The following is a 17,017-nucleotide window of genomic DNA, read 5'->3' as shown; positions in this document are numbered from 1 at the left end:
GTCCGTGCAAGGCTGTAATTATTGCCCGTCTTCTTAATAAAACTTTGATGGGCTCTTCTCAAAGTAACCGTGGCCGGTAATCAAAATTGATTGCTGCCATTTAGGAGAAGTAACATGTGTCCTGGAGCTTCTAGGATTAAACCTGAGAAAACAATACAAATGAGATTCGGAAGAGGAGCACAGGAAAGGAAATGAGACAGTGTGAGCAAGAGAAAGAGAGGGCGACGCGAGCGCAAATAATAGAGGCAGCTGTTGGCCATTGATACACAAAGAAAGTTTTCCTTCAGCATCTCGTTTTTGGTTGATTTAAGCAAGTTTCAGGTGGTCCACTGTCTGAGCAAAGGAGTGATCCAGGCCTGTTTTTCTTGATTTATCAGTTTAATTATTATTTACTGTAATTGTAATTAATTGGAATGTACTTATTTTTTTTTAATAAATTTTAAACTTTAAACTTTAAATTTTAAAGGCCTAAGAAAAAAATCCCCAAAATTTGTTTTTACCAAAAATCTGATTTACGATTTAAATAGATTTTTTTCTCCCCTATTTAAAATCAATCTGCCGATGACAAAGAAATTGTTCAAAACAAGTTTTAACTTCATTTTGTTTTGATTTCCCTTCTGGGATTTAATCTGGATTCCCCCCTTGGGGTTAAAGTGCAGTCAGAAACAACAAGCCAAAAAGACAAGATGGCAGGCCCTGCCATTGTAAAAAGTGAATATGTAACTTAACATAGCATAAAACATAAAATGATGTGACCCTTTTTGATAAGTTTTCTTTAAACACAAGTTTTAACATCTTGCTATTCAGTAGATAGGAGGTAGGTCTAATAAAGTGCAAACAAAACATTCAACAGCATTAAATATCAGTGACTGTTGGTTATTTTTTGGCGGGATGATGACGAATGGTTTGCAGATCCTCAGCACCACTGACAAACATCTGATCTTGTAAAATGTGTGGTAAGTACTGCCACTCCATAGTATAAAAAGTACATGCGATCTTGAAAGTGAAACTAAACAGCTATCGTGCATTCAAAAGCAGTTTCAATGCCAGGCTTAATCCCTGATGCCTGCAATTTTATATACAATTACCCATTGATAAACCTGTGAGAGAAAGTATTTAAATATATATTTTCCTCCCATCTCGTATTTATTCGTACACAAAATTTTATTTCTGTACACGGGATGTGGCGGATTGCGGGGGGTGGGGGGTGGAGGAGTGTATCACGAGCGTTGTACGCTCAGGACGCACATGCAGACTGAAGTTATTTAACAGTAATCAGTTTTGTAAAGTAAAGTTTTGTTTTTCCACAACACTGTTCTGGGCCGTTGTTTCACAGTTGAAAACTAAACTAAAGAGACTGACATCAAAATAGCTGAGACTGCAACAACAGACGCTCACATTGACAAGCGCTTGTGAGCGAGAGGGTATGAGACAGCTCAGCTTTGGTTTAAAAGAGTTAAAAAAAAATATTTTGGCGGATGTTAAAATGAAAACCGATTTTTCTTTAAACAAATCGACGTAAACTACACATTCGAGTTAATTGATAAAATCGATTTATCGCCCAGCCCTAGGACGTACTGCTGCAAATTCTGCTTTGCCATTACAGGAATAAATTACACATTAAAATGAGGTAAAATAGAAAACCGTCATTTTATAAATATAAGACTATTTCTCAATATTACGATCATAACAATCATATCAGGATTTTAGTATTTTAGATAAAAAATATATATATAAACTGAAAAATACTTGCTAATTTCAGTTGAGAAATGTCTCGTATCATTAAATTGAAAATTTTGTATATATAGCATAAACTGAGGTAGAGTTTATATTGCCAAATTTTTCAGCATCTTTCCTTTTTTATTGCTATGTAAACAAGTGCAGAAAAATCTGAATTATTTTAAACAAACTCCTAATTTGCTGCTTATTAATAGTTAGTAAGGTAGTTGTTAAGTTTAGGTATGGAGTAGGATTTAGGTAGGGATGGGGAGTCAACTATAGAAGAGTCAATTCCTCAACTCCGAGTAGCTCTAGGGTTTGAGTCGACTCCGAAATCGCTGATGTCTTCACTGATTCTCAAATCTCAAGTGCCTGGCAGTTGAGTGCATTATATCAGCAAAGAGTAAATTAAATTAAGCGAGGATCCGTTTGCAGTGCATTTTGTGCGGTTCGTATGCGGTGCAGAAGCAGCACGGGCTCATATTGTGCTTTGTTTGTAGTGAGCTATGATCCGCAGCTATTTACCACCATTATTTTGATTTCAAAAGATCTGAACGTTACTAAAAAAAAAATATTTTGTCTTTTTACACAGTAATACAATTTTTCATACTCATATTTAAGCTCAAGATATTAAAATTACTTCTATATAGATTTATATATTATTTAGATGCTCAAGCAAGTGGCAACATAAACACAGCCTGCAGTCTACTTATCTTACATTAAAAAGTAGTAAGCTATCATTTTAAATTAAAACTTGCCATTGATAGAATCAGCCGTCTCGTGCCTTTTCTTTTGCATTACATATTACAATCCTGCTGGTCATAAAGAAATCTAATTTGAGTGACGAATGGAGCTCAAGCGTAGTTCAGGCAGACCACGGCGTGCCTGCTGCATCAGCTGACGCTCAGCTGCTCGTAACTCCTCCCTCTACAATTAATAAGATATATAAGTTCATCCGTACTCACATTTGCCATAGTCTGTCGTACAGACATGCGTTTACCCTCCTCCATCCCAAACTGCTTCTTATGCAGATACATGATCACTTAACTGCTTGCCCACGGAGATATATCATCTGTCCAGCTCATTGATAAATTGTCCAAATTTATTCACAGTACTATATTACTCTACTTGGAATATACAACTGTTGCATGTAAAGTATCTGGCAATTGCTTAGGCTTCAGGGGGGATCAAATCTCAGTGAGGTTTGCCTGTGGGTAGATCAGAATCTGAACCCTTCAGAGTGAAGCCTGCCGCCAAATATAAAGTTCAAGACCTCTACAATATTCTGACTCGAACAGAGTAGTCCTGACAGAACTGTGTTTTTTTAACTTATTTGCATTTATGGTGTAATTAACACATTTCGTATCAATCCATGTTAATTTTTACCGTGAGCAATGCGCTGTCACTTTAATTCAGCTTGTGCAACACAGCGAAAATAGACTCAGTGCGGAAACTCTTGGTAAACGATCACTGCGATGATAAACAAGAATAAACAAATCAATAAGCTTACATCCGTATGTTTTTTAATATCAATGCTGTTTAAAACAATATAGCGCCATCCCCTGACCATTATAATGTGACAAATTCATTAAAGAATAACTTCATTTTAATGAAAAATAACAAATGAAAAAAATACATAATCATAATCCATGACAAACATACTGTTCCCTGTCGATACTTCACTCGTATTGCGTCGCTAGACGCTATGGGGAAAACTCCTTTTCATGAGTGCACAATTTTATAAAATCTAAACATTTAGTGAAATAACATTATTTAGTGGGGAAAAAATAAAAGTGAATAAGTGTAGGACTAAATCTGGTAAAATGTTGCACATTGCTCTTTGTATTGTAGTAAAACACATGAATGAAAACAAGTAAATGCATTTATATATAAATATAAACTATAAAATTAAAAGACATTTATTTTAAATGAATAACACAGTAATGAAGACAGAAACATATGATAGATAGGAGTCCTATCTATCATATGTTGCTGCCTCCATTACTGTGCTATACATTAGATTATTAATAGCCTTGATAGGACAGAACAAGAAACGCTATAAATAATCTTGTATTGCGCAAAAGTATTATAATAAGAAAAGCTCCAATCCAGAGCGGCACAAAGCGCTTATGCGCATTCCGTGCGCAGAATGATGAGCTTGAAGCAACATGAAGTCACTGCGCGCTGTACTCCACATAGAAAAGTTTAAAGCACAAAGGGAAGAGATACTGATGCATAGTGTAATCTGTGTGATAGTTTGAGCCTTTTCTTTTAACAGTTTTAAATTTCAGTTACTGTGCGCTCTTGGAGTGAGTTTCATTGCTCTAACGTCTGTGGCCATGAAATCATTTGTAAGTCTGGTTTTGGCTTATCTGAAGGCCTCCACTGGACCCTTACTGGACCCCCTGCAGTTTGCCTACAGAGCAAACAGGTCTGTGGATGATGCAGTCAACATGGGACTACACTTCACCCTGCAGCATCTGGACAGACCAGGGACTTATGTGAGGATCCTTATGTGAGCTCCTTAAGTTTGCAGATGACACCACAGTGATCGGCCTCATCCAGGACGGTGATGAGTCTGCTTACAGACAGGAGGTTAAGGAGCTGGCTGTCTGGTGCAGTCTTAACAACCTGGAGCTTAATACGCTCAAAACTGTGGAGATGATCGTGGACTTCAGGAGAAAACCCCCTGCTCTCCCCCGACTCACCATCCTGAACAGCACTGTGACTGCAGTGGAGTCATTCAGATTCCTGGGTACCACAATTTCTCAGAACCTGAAGTGGGACAATCACATTGAGTCCATTGTGAAAAAGACCCAGCAGAGGTTGTACTTCCTTCGCCAGCTGAGGAAGTTCAACCTGCCACAGGACTTGCTGAAACAGTTCTACTCCACCATCATTGAATCCATCCTCTGCACTTCAATAACTGTCTGGTTCAGCTCAGCTACCAAATCTGACCTCAGAAGACTACGGAGAGTAGTCCGGACTGCTGGGCGAATCATTGGTACAACCCTCCCCACTCTCCAAGAGCTGTACTTATCCAGAGTGAACAAAAGGGCTGGCAAAATCACTCTGCACCCCTCACATCCAGCACACTCCCTATTTGATCTGTTACCGTCTGGTCGACGCTACAGAGCTCTGAGCACCAGAACGACCAGACACAGGAACAGTTTCTTTCCTCAAGCAATCCATCTCATGAACACTTGACACTAAACGTGGAACACACAACTCTATTATACATTATTTATTCACCACACATATTTATTTTTTCATTTCAAATTTGCACATATCAGACCTGTACACACATAATTGTCTATATTATATATTGTGTTTTTTCTATTTTGCACATTGGCAATTTGTATATTCGTATATTCTTTTATTATCTATGTCCTGTCCTGTTGCTGTCTTTCTGTTGCACTGTGGAGCTTCTGTCACTACAACAAATTCCTCGTATGTGTAAACATACCTGGCCAATAAAGTTCATTCTGATTCTGATTGTTTTGACTGTCGTAACCGAACGCAACACACAGTTTGAATGTTAAATGGAGGATGACAGACAGCCGCTGCGGAGAGAAGAGTTTACGTGAATCTTGAATTTAACGACTTTATATTCATCTGTACCTCACATTAAACTATGGAATGGCTTCAGAACACTTGGACTTTCACTTTGTGGTGCTTTAATGTTTTTGTGCTTTCGTAGGGCTTAACAATAACACAGAATAGTATACGCACAAATGTCGGATTTAGATCGGTCTCGTCTGACCGATACTTGATCTGGCAGAAAATGCCAGTATCGGAGCTGATACCGATCCTGAGTATCAGATCGATGCATCCCTAAGTTAGACATTTTATGTTCCTAAGCTGATAGCAAAGTTGGTATGTAAAGGCTCGTTTAAGCTCTTAGTTTCTCAGTAGGTGAGGGAAATATGAAGATAAAAAAGGAAACTGTGAGAATCTTTCAGCACTAGTTCAGCAGGAGGCGTTAACCGCTGTGGAGTTTCTAAAGCACCTCCTCCTCTTTACACACTTCTTACACCCCCCACCTAGTGTGAGCAGAAAGCAACATTTATTTTTTTATTCATTATATTTATTCCACAAAGGCCATTTCACATGACTCACGTCAGGGCTTCAACGTTCAGTGCGTGTGCTGCTTTGACCTCCACGTGAATGACATTACAGATAGTGATAAAAAAGGGCAATTTACAAGGTCCATGGGTGCAAGACAGTGTGATGTGTAACTTTTTGTTGCTTTGTACTCTAAAGACCCTAACACACTAAGCTGATGGACAGATGTCACATGTCTGGGACTCATGTCAAGACTTCAACGTGCATGTTCTGCTTTGACCTCCATGTGAACGACGTTGCAGATATCAATAAAGGCCGATTTATGAGGTTACTGGGTGCAAGAGAGTGTACTGTTATTTCTTGTTGCTTTGTGCTCTAAAGGCCCTGACACACCAAATGTACAGTTCAATGTTCAGTTGGCCAATTGACTGAGAATGTTGAGTAAGAGCTGGGCAGCTGGCGAGAAAAAACACTCTGATTGGTTGTTCAGCTCAATTGACCAGTGCATGAAAAGAATAGTGATAAAAGCGAGCAAATTGTATAAAAGTAAAAAGTGAACACAGAGGCTGTTCTGATTTTGCATATTCATCTTACGGTGTCATTCCTATACACTTTTATTATCATAACGATATGGAAGTCTGAAATAAAGAAAGTGACCGACTCAAGCTTCTCACGCAAGCTTTAGTCTGGATGGCTGTAGTCCTTGTGGAATTTTGGCATGTTCAAGCTCAACATTTTGGCTTCATTTGACAACACAATTGACTTTTGTCGCCGCTGTTTTTTTATTGGTTTGAAGCATCACTGGCTTAAATCATCATTAGTGAGGTGAAATCAATCTTAAGTGCAAAACTTTTATTGCAAGAAAAAACATTCTCTGCCTCAAACACATTGTCCACCATTTATTGCCTGCACTTCAAAATGTCACTGGCAAATAGGTCCAATAGTTTGAACTTTGGCAATACAACTAGCTTAACTTCACTCCATTGAGTTTAATACGTTGGGGAACGTTCTTCATGTCATGTGAAAGGGCCTTAAATGCTCTCTAATATTGATTGTCTTGTATGTCATCTTTGAAAATAAGGTAGATTTTAACCTAGGAGAGATTTTATTCTTAGCACTGTAGCAGCAGCACTATGTAGCAGTGCATGATATTTTAAGTCTTCTATTTTCTCTGAAATGTGCCATGCTGAGAGGACACAAAGCTGTGACTGTGTTATTTCACATTGTCTTTTTGTCCTTGCTGCATAATCTTTCCTTTTTTTTAAACTTCCTAAGCCTTTCAGATTCCTTTATGGCATATGCTGGCCATTGCATATATGCCTGTCCTCATATGTTATGACACACACTCATTGTGACGAGAATTAAAACAACGAACAGAGACCAGCATCACCGTTCCCCTACACCTTCTGCTCGAATGAAACTCTGAGAGCATAATACAGTTTAAAGCCTTGTAAAAATCCCCAGCAAATGAAAGACAGTTTCATAAAACAAAAAAGGAACATGGACTGCAAAAGCATTTGTCCATGCTTTTTTTCAGGGTGATAAGCTTTAAAGAGTTTTGTCAGGCAGGGAAGCTGGTTTACTGGGCAGCATGCCCTCAGAAGGGACCGGAAACCACGCTGAGCTTCATTCTCCACCGCTCCCATAGCACGCTGGATGTAGCTGGCCGACAGAAACGTTCCCTCTCACTGTGGTGGGACAACCTCCTGGGGCCCCGCGAGCTCTCGCTGTCACTGTGTCCGGCGCTGTGTCTAAAAATGCTACAGCAAGCAGCAAAGGGCATGTACACAGTCAGACATGCTGTTGTTATTTGGGTCACAAAGCGCTGCTTTTTTCCACCAAGGTTTTGACTTTGTTCATCCGCCTCCTTTTACAAAAAAATAAACTAGAACGAGTATGTAAATTATGTATGGATGTCCTGAAGGCATATTATTTTTTACAACTGCCTGTTTGTGCACTTTGCATACTTTTCTCATTTAAAGTTAATATGAAAGCAAAATTTACCCTATTTACCTTTTTCCTGATCTTATTGGGAGTGAATAATTGGTGAACCTTAGCCGAACGGCGAACACCTCTAACTTTCCATTCAATCATTCATTCATTCATTTATTAAAGTGTATAAAAGTTATTTTTTTCTTCATTTTTTCTTCTTATTGACACTCTTACAATTCAGGCAGGTGAAATAGGTCACGATCGGTGCATCTGACATTCCTCAATTGTTCTCCAGAAGCCAGTGGTCTTTCTTTACCTCCAAAGCTTCCCAGGTTTTATTCGCCTCACTGATATGGTCTCCCTAGTTTCTTGTCCTCTCTTTTTCCCATTAGAGCTGACACTGCGCTTATTCATGTTTTCATAATGCTCTAATTATTACTGTCTCTCCACCTGATGTCACAATAGACTATAAATCGGTTTGGCTTCTTGCTCCTTATCAGTTTATTTTAATCCCCACATTTCCCCAATCAATAAATTGAATTAAATCATTAGCTCCTGCCTGCCCTCCCCTTGACAGCCACAATCCCGCTTTCAAGCTGGCCGCTCTAATTAGTCGCACATTATGCAGCGGCTACATGAAAGGCACGCTGCTTGGTATTTCAAAACAAAGAGCACCACAATGGCTGCTGGGGATCATAGCACTGCTGTTGGTCTGTGCATTTCTTTTTGGGAGCGTGTGGCTTTATTACTCCCAAGCTCAGACATGTACCTGTGTAAACTGCGCACACACTTGTGTTGAGTGGAATAAAGATGTGAAAGCTACATGTGCGTGATGTTTTATTTATTTGTATTTTCGCTCTGAGCTTATACCGTACTGACATCATGATCAAAGGGGAGAAATGTGTTGCCTTGGCAGCAGGGTCTTCCAGCGCGGTCTCCACGTGTGTGTGTGTGGTGATCTGTGGAAGAAGTGGACTCTCTGCATCTCCCATGCTGCGGATGGGACGATTGGCTTGAGGGGGCTCGCGTGGGGAAATACAAGTATAAGAAACCCTTCGTAATAGAGAACGGTGAAGATCTTTTTCCTTTTGCAGAGCACACAGAGAGACTTTCTCACGCTCTCTCTCGTTCTCTCTCTCCCTCTCTCTCTCTCTCTCTCTCTCTCTCTTTCTTTTGAATGAAAGTAAAAGAGCATGGCTAACCAGCTGGATCCAAGAACAATCAACACCCTGCGCCATCAGGGCCTGCTTTCATGATCCCATCGCCTCAAAAATCTCTAATGATGCCCGATTATTTCTTTATTTATTTCCCCTTTTATTTCTTTCTTTATTTATTTGTTCATGGTTCTCTTTTTTGTGCACCTTTGAACTCGGCTGTTGCGGGCAAGAACAAACGCATGTGCGAGTGCTCTCGGTGTCATAAATGGTCTGTCGATCGGCCTAGAATTTATCCACGAGTGGGGGGCGGATGGGGATGGGGGGTGCCGTAGCCTTTCATCTCTCTTTCGCCCATCTCTCACTCTCTATTTCACTCTCTGCGCCATTTACTTTTCACGCTCAGCCTCCCACACCGGCAAAGCGAATCCTAATGGACTCCTCATTATTCTGGGCGAAAGGATTCCGTTCCTCCTCGTAATTAGGAGAGAGAAGCATAAGTTTGGATCGGCGTGAGATTCTCACAGTCGCGGTGGAGCTTTCAGATCTGCCTTTAAACTGAGAAAGTGTCTGTCATATTTGATATAAGAATACAGGTGTCCCAGTTTCTTTAGTTTCTACTTTTAAATATAATTAGCCGATTACAACTTTTTGTTATTTTTGTTATTATGTGAAAATCACATTGAAACTTTTACCATGCCTTCATCATTTATTTCAAATATCACTTTTCAAGTGGCTTTTATAGAGAGAGTTTGTGTACTTGAGTAAGGTTTTCGGTGTCAATTAAAAGTAACCTTCAGATGAAAATATCAAATCAAAATATTTAAGTATTTAAAAGTGATAGTTCACCAAAAAAAATTAATTACCCCATGATTTACTCATCCTTAAGCCATCCTAGGTGTATATGACTTTCTTCTGTCAGATGTGTAGGAAATGAATCCTACAAAAATATATTTATTTTATTATTTAGCTTTTAGGGAATCACTCTTAAGAGTTGATCTTCATATGATTAATTGTTATTAATCAGAATGTACAACTTATGCCTTGTTAACGACTTGTCCAGCAAGCATTAATAACAGCAGTTATCTTTTAACACGTTGTTTATTTCATTCGTGGCCAACGATTAAAATAAATCAAATAGTTAAATTGAGTTAGCTAAGTTAGCCCATGAGCGTAGGTAAACGCGATCTTTTTGGCAAATAGTTACGACATGTTAAATCACATAACACAGACAAAGATTTCTTAATAAGGTCAAAGTTTTATTCACTATTCTAACACAACATTAACAGACAATTTAAACAGACATGAACACACACATACGTTGCAATGGGAGCGAGTTGTTTATATCTGAAGAGAGAGAGACTTAGGTTTTAATGCTAGCTTTTCGACCTGAGGAAACTCATGGACAGAACTATGCTATATTTAAACAGCAACAGAGAGGAATCCCGGTTTCAGTCAGTAAAGAGATTTTGCCTTACTTTGTCTTTTGCGTTGTTTCGATCGAACTCAGTCTTTCCTTCGGTTCAAAGTCAGGCTTTTTCCTCCTTTAAGTGAAGTCCGTCCTATGCTCTGCTTGAGACGGATCGCGTGCGGATTGGTCGTGTGACGCGGTTGCTCTTCAGTGGTTGGCGGGCTTCGTTCTGACGTGAAGAAGTTTCAGGAAGCTTATTCAGATCTTAGAAGTTTAACTTCGATCGCTGTGCAATGCCTTCGCCGTGATGTTCGAGGCCTGAAGCGCTTGCAGCGTGAGCAGAACGAGAGACTCGCAGGCGTGCGTGTCCTCCTGTTGTTTTCAAAACTCCAACTCCACTCTCATGGTTGAGTATCCGTTTTTAACGGGACGATTTGGGGTCCGCCCTTTTGGCGCGTGGCCCAATCGCAAGCGTCTTTGTGGGCGGAGCCCCGCCCTGCAGAGTTTCGTGTTGCATACATTATCTGCGCAAGTATTTTATCACATAAAAACTTATAACAGCAGACTTCCATTCATCTTGTAAATAGGCGTTAATGAAAAACAGATAAGATTTAATTCATACCAAAATATTATTATTCATTAAATCAGCTTTCATCCGAGACCAAACAGTAGCCGTTTAACAGGCACCAAAATACAAATATCCTTTATATTCGATTTCGTAGTTAAGGCATTGATTAAACGATCCTAAATAATCAGAGCATGTGATAATGAACAACTAGTACTCAGGAAGATTATAAAATTCTGGAAACAGATTTACCATAGATTTAAAATAATGCAACAGCTTATAAATGTCACAAACAAAAACATCCTTTAATATATATATATAGGTTGTTAATATGGTATATAGTGTTTTTGTTTGAGTATAATTTGTTTCAGTAGCAGAAATGAGTATAACTTTTGTTCCCCTTTTAAGACTCATTTCTAATTCCAAGGTGTGGTTCTCTTTCTTTGTTTCAATAGCAACATGGACCGGTTGAATTCCTTTGTCTGTTTTAGAGAGCGCAACGGAGAAAAGGCGCGCGTTTTCAGGAATGTGCGTGATATGCAGGGTCGTAAAAGTCTTTGGTTTGGAAGGTCTGGAAATTGTCTTTATTTCGAATCGACCGTAAAACCGTCATCCTTTGCGATATGTCCTTGAATTTACTGCATGAAGTCAGGGGGGGGTTTCTATGTGGGGTTCCTCCACATGAAAAGGGCTCTCGAAAACCCAAAATATATGTTTTTCTGGTGTCGGAGGTTTAGGGGGAGGGTCGTCTATACGGCGTCAAGAAGTCTGGTGTTAGCTGTGTGTGCGTTCAGACCATTCCTTACAGATGAATACAATCGATGTTAAATTAAAAGTGAAGTACATCCAACCATCACAACACCGTGTCCTAACTATACGCAATACGCAATAAAAAGGTATCTTTTCCATGTTAATCAGAGTTTTTATCCGAACTATCTGCAATGGTCACAAGGGATATTTCTGTTTCAGAAATGGTTTCTATTCGACGTTGCGGCTGGAATAACAACACAAACTATATAACAGAAGATAATCTCAGGTGATTATGTGCTTTATTCAAAGTGAAACACATCTAATATCAGTTTGAATATAATTTTGTGTGACCTTATACAGCCATGCTGAAAGCAAAAACAGGTAGTTTACCTCAGATCTTGAAAATAAATGTAAGCAAATATGTATGTTAAAACTGCAAACTCAAGTGTGAACCAACGAGCGTATTCCATAACAAAGATGGCATCAGTCACTCAGTATGTACATTTTATAATGTTAAAAAGATTTAACATTTATGAATTAGATTAACATTTATTTTTCATTCAGAAAGAGCCCGCCCACACACGCTTTTGATTGGTCTGTCGCGTCACGTTGTCGCGTCGCGATTGGGTGTAGACACCCAAATTGCTTGTCTCTGGAATCTTGTCGCGTCACGTGTCGTTAGGCTCCAAATGTCAGAGGGTTTCGATATAAGCCAAGAAGAGACTGGTTTTCCTTTGCTGTAAACAAAACAAGCATATTCTCACCAGTGCTTACACTACGCCTACATCATCTGCTGGGACGACACTCTTTCATGAATGCATGTACGACAGCATAAGATAGAGATTACAGTTTAAAAAGTTTTAAATATGGATATTTTTCTTACACAAAAGCATCAATTCACTTCAGAAGGCCTTTATAAACCCCAGTCATATACACCTGGGATGACTAAAGTAAAGATGTGTTAGCTATGATAGATAAAGAAGTCTGTAATTTTATTCCAAAAATGTAGTTTCCACTACAGAATGTTATCAAACCAGTTACACAATTTGCATGTATATCCACTGCTGGACATTGTTAGCCAAATTGAGTGTATTTTAATGGTTTATATTCGCTAAAAGTCTGCAGAGACAAAAGTGTCTATGAAACATCCACATACTGTAAAATACATGCTCACCACAAAGCAAGAACTTTTTTCTCTGGGGTGTTTAAATGAAAAGACGCTTGGGTGTCACAGTAGTCTAGTATGGCATGTCCCATGGTTACTGTCCCTGTTTCAAACCCTAGTGATACAATGCTCAGGTCAGACGATGCCAGAAATAGATGCACCCGTGGTCCTGAGTGTGAGGCGATCTCAATCACTTCAGTTATTCCCATGGAGCACCTTTCAACTAATCTGAAGAATATATTGCAGCCCGCACGTTTGTTAAGCTCCCCTGGTGTCAGTTATAAGCAATAGCTTAAAGAAGCATATGGTTGCCTTTATTTGCTTCAGTGGAAACACAATTTAGCCTTCAGATGGGAAAAACACTGCTAATTATCTATGTTTGTACTGTTGCTTGCAATGGAAGCGAAGTGTGAAAATGTGACTTTTCATACTTTCATCTGCTCTCTTTCTTTTTGACTCTGCAGCCCTGAAAGATGCTCGATTCCAGCTGGTCAATTTCTCAGACAACGAGCTGCGTGTGTCGTTATCCAACGTGTCTCTCTCAGACGAGGGAAGATACGTGTGCCAGCTCTATACAGACCCCCCACAGGAAGCCTACGCCGACATCACTGTGCTAAGTATGAACACTCATGCATGCATGTACAAAACATACAATACACACACAGTCATTTATATTTTTTATTATGTAGAGTAATAATGTGTGTTATTTTTATAATTTTATATACTCAACTAGACACCATGTCAGGTTAAAAGTAGTTCAGATTTGAGAAAATCTTCTTAAGACACCAGTGTTTTGCTCCACCTTTACATTCAGATCAAGTTAGCCTACATTTTATATTTTAAGTGCAAAAGAAGCTGCATATTTAATATATAGGTTTAAATTATGGCTTTACATTTTTTTAAATACCTTACATAAAATGCAGTTATTTTAATTCTCCCATGGCCTCATAAATTATTATTATAATATACTCTAAGACATCATGTCAAGTTAAAAGTAGTTCAGCTCTAAAAATAACTCATCTCAACACACCTGTGTTTTGTTCCACCTTTGCGTCCAGGTCAAGTTGTAGCCTATATTTCATGTTTTAATATAGGTCTAACTTACAACTAAAATACACACACACACACACACACACACACACGTGTGTGTGTGCATATATATATATATATATATATATATATACTGTATATATACACACGTGTGTATGTATATATGTCTATATATATGTATATACACTCACCGGCCCCTTTATTAGTTACACTTGTTCAATTGCTTGGTAACACAAATTGCTAATCAGCCAATCACATGGCTGCAACTCAATGCATTTAGGCATCTAGATGTGGTGAAGACGACTTGCTGAAGTTCAAACCGAGCATCAGAATAGGGACGAAAGGGGATTTAAGTGACTTTGAACGTGGAATGTTTGTTGTATGGTCTGAGTATTTCAAAAACTGCTGATCTACTGGGATTTTCACGCACAACAATCTCTAGAGTTTACAGAGAATGGTCCGAAAAAGAGAAAATATCCAGTGAGCGCCAGTTGTGTGGACGAAAATGCCTTGTTGATGTCAGAGGAGAATGAGCAGACTGGTTAGAGATGATAGAAAGGCAACAGTAACTCAAATAACCACTCTTTACAACCAAGGTATGCAGTAAAACATCTCTGAACGCACAACACGTTGAACCCTGAAGCAAATGGGCTACAGCAGCAGAAGACCACACTGGGTGCTGCTACTGCCAGCTAAGAACAGGAAACGGAGGCTACAATTCGCACAGGCTCACCAAAATTGGACAATAGATGATTGGAAAAACGTTGCCTGGTCTGATGAGTCTCGATTTCTGCTGCGACATTCAGATGGTAGGGTCAGAATTTGGTGTAAAGAACATGAAAGCATGGATCTATCCTGCCTTGTCTCAACTGTTTAGGCTGGTGGTGGTGATGTAATGTGTGGGGGATATTTTCTTGGTACACTTTGGGCCCCTTAGTACCAATTGAGTATCGTTTAAATGCCACAGCCGACCTGAGTATTGTTTCTGACCATGTCCATCCCTTTATGACTACAGTGTACCCATCTTCTGATGGCTACTTCCAGCAGGATAATGCACCATGTCACAAAGCTCAAATCATCTCAGACTGGTTTCTTGAACATGACAATGAGTTCACTTTACTCAAATGGCCTCCACAGTCACCAGATCTCAATCCAATAGAGCACCTTTGGGATGTGGTGGAACGGGACATTCTCATCATGGATGTGCAGCCGACAAATCTGCAGCAACTGCATGATGCTATCATGTCAATATGGACCAAAATCTCTGAGGAATGTTTCCAACACCTTGTTGAATCTATGCCACGAGGAATTAAGGCAGTTCTGAAGGCAAAGGGGGTCCAACCCGGTACTACCAAGGTGTACCTATGTACATACCTGTGTACATATATGTATATGTATATTAGGGATGTAACGGTATGAAAATTTCTCATCACGATTATAGTGACCAAAATTATCACGGTTATCAGTATTATCACGGTATTGTTAAAATATGCTGGAGATGTTCAAAAAGTACATAAATCACTTCACCAAGTTTTATATTTAAATCAACAAACAGCAATTAAAATGACTTTTTGTTTGCATAATCACTAAAACAATAACATTACCAATGAGGTCTGGATTTTAAATGACAACTTGACTGACACCAGTTTAATAGCATGTTCAAATAAATAATGTAAATGTTCAAATAAAGCTTTGAAAAAGTTTCATATAAAGGTAAACCTCACATTTCAGCCTTTAAAGAAAAGAGTTAAGTCAAAATGATAATTGATTAATAAGGGGAAGGGGAGGGGGGAAGTGGTGTGTGGCCAAGTCTGGTGACCCATACTCAGAATTTGTGCTCTGCATTTAACCCATCCAAGTGTACACACAGTAGAGAACATACACCCGGAGCAGTGGGCAGCCAATGCTGCGGCGCCCGGGGAGCAGTTGGGGGTCCGGTGCCTTGCTCAAGGGTACCTCAGTCGCGGTATTGAGGGTGGAGAGAGTGTTGGTTATTCACTCCCCCCACCTACAATCCCTGCCGGACCTGAGACTCAAACCCACGACCTTCAGGTTACAAGTCCAACTCTCTATCCACTTATCTGCTCCATAAATAATTCTATATAGCTTATCTGAATTGTTTAAATGTGTAGAATCCACATAAGCTTGTTTTTCATCAACCGGTTAAAATTTACAGCAGGTCATGCAAATTTGGTCAGTTTTTTGGCCAGACAGAAACTGCACACAGGCTGAATGTAAATAAGTGTCTGTAAATCCACTCTCTATCAGCAGGTCCCGTGAACTCCGCGAACAAAGCAGTATTATGTTTAAGAAAACTTCCTTTAGGTATTACATGGAGCTAAGATGAAAACAAAATGCCATCAAATCGTTTCTGAAGACAGTCAGATCCTTCAGAGGTACATTCATATAATTAATTCACTGATATATTAATTTGTATAATTCCCTCAGCACTCCCAGCTTGTCCGCCCTGTTTTCACTCAGAATGAAACTACTCTGCTGCCGTGCGCACATGAGACTGTTACACTCTGCTTTATGCTGGACAGTATTTATTTATCGTGAGTTGTTCAGATCGCGGTAATCGAATACGGTTTTAATGATAATTAAAATATGAAACGGTAATACTAACCGTGTGGAATTTTATCATGATTTATCGTCAAACCGGTAATCGTTACATCCCTAATGTATATACAGTATGTGTGTGTGGGTGTGTGTGCATATATATTTATATATATATATATATATATATATATATATATATATATTTATATATTAGGGATTACACCGACTAGGCGACTTCAGTGCTCTGCCATGATGCTTTAAGCTTGTCAACTAGTCGCTGGTCCTATAGAGGGCACAAAAGGATAAGAAAATCTTCGAAGGACTTCCACATTTACGCTTGGTTTCCAAACAGTTATAACGACAAATATGCATACTCTGAAAGCGCTCCACAAGACATGTGTTATTATATTACTAGATGCTCGAAATTGAACGGGAGAGTGCACGTTTTAAACAGCTTATTGTACAGGCAAGTTAATCACCATTCTAATCTAATGCGCTGCTGCACTAAAACGCACACACGTAACGTTAGGCTACAGACAGTAGCTCGTACATCACGCACAGATCGCAAGCACACAGAATTATTCAGCACGGAAATGTATTGTCAACACTGTTCTGTTATTTCTCAGTAAAATAGCTTTGAAACTGAA

At 39.1% G+C, this 17,017-nt stretch overlaps 1 protein-coding gene across 5 annotated transcripts in view; it reads left to right on the top strand.

The window, feature by feature from the left end:
* Nucleotides 1-17,017, top strand: part of LOC306855829 (cell adhesion molecule 1-like) — a 353,210-nt gene that overhangs the window by 244,157 nt on the left and 92,036 nt on the right. For all 5 annotated transcript variants that reach the window (XM_079394726.1, XM_079394724.1, XM_079394728.1 and 2 more), the window contains one exon: nt 13,226-13,378. In XM_079394726.1, the coding sequence (XP_079250852.1) occupies nt 13,226-13,378 (153 nt within the window). The remainder of the gene's footprint in view (nt 1-13,225; nt 13,379-17,017) is intronic.

Source organism: Barbus barbus (genome assembly GCF_936440315.1).
Source record: "Barbus barbus genome assembly, chromosome: 36".
NCBI classification, from domain to species: Eukaryota; Metazoa; Chordata; class Actinopteri; order Cypriniformes; family Cyprinidae; genus Barbus; species Barbus barbus.
Note: the sequence above shows the minus strand (reverse complement) of the source record. Positions and strands in the feature narration are given on the sequence as shown.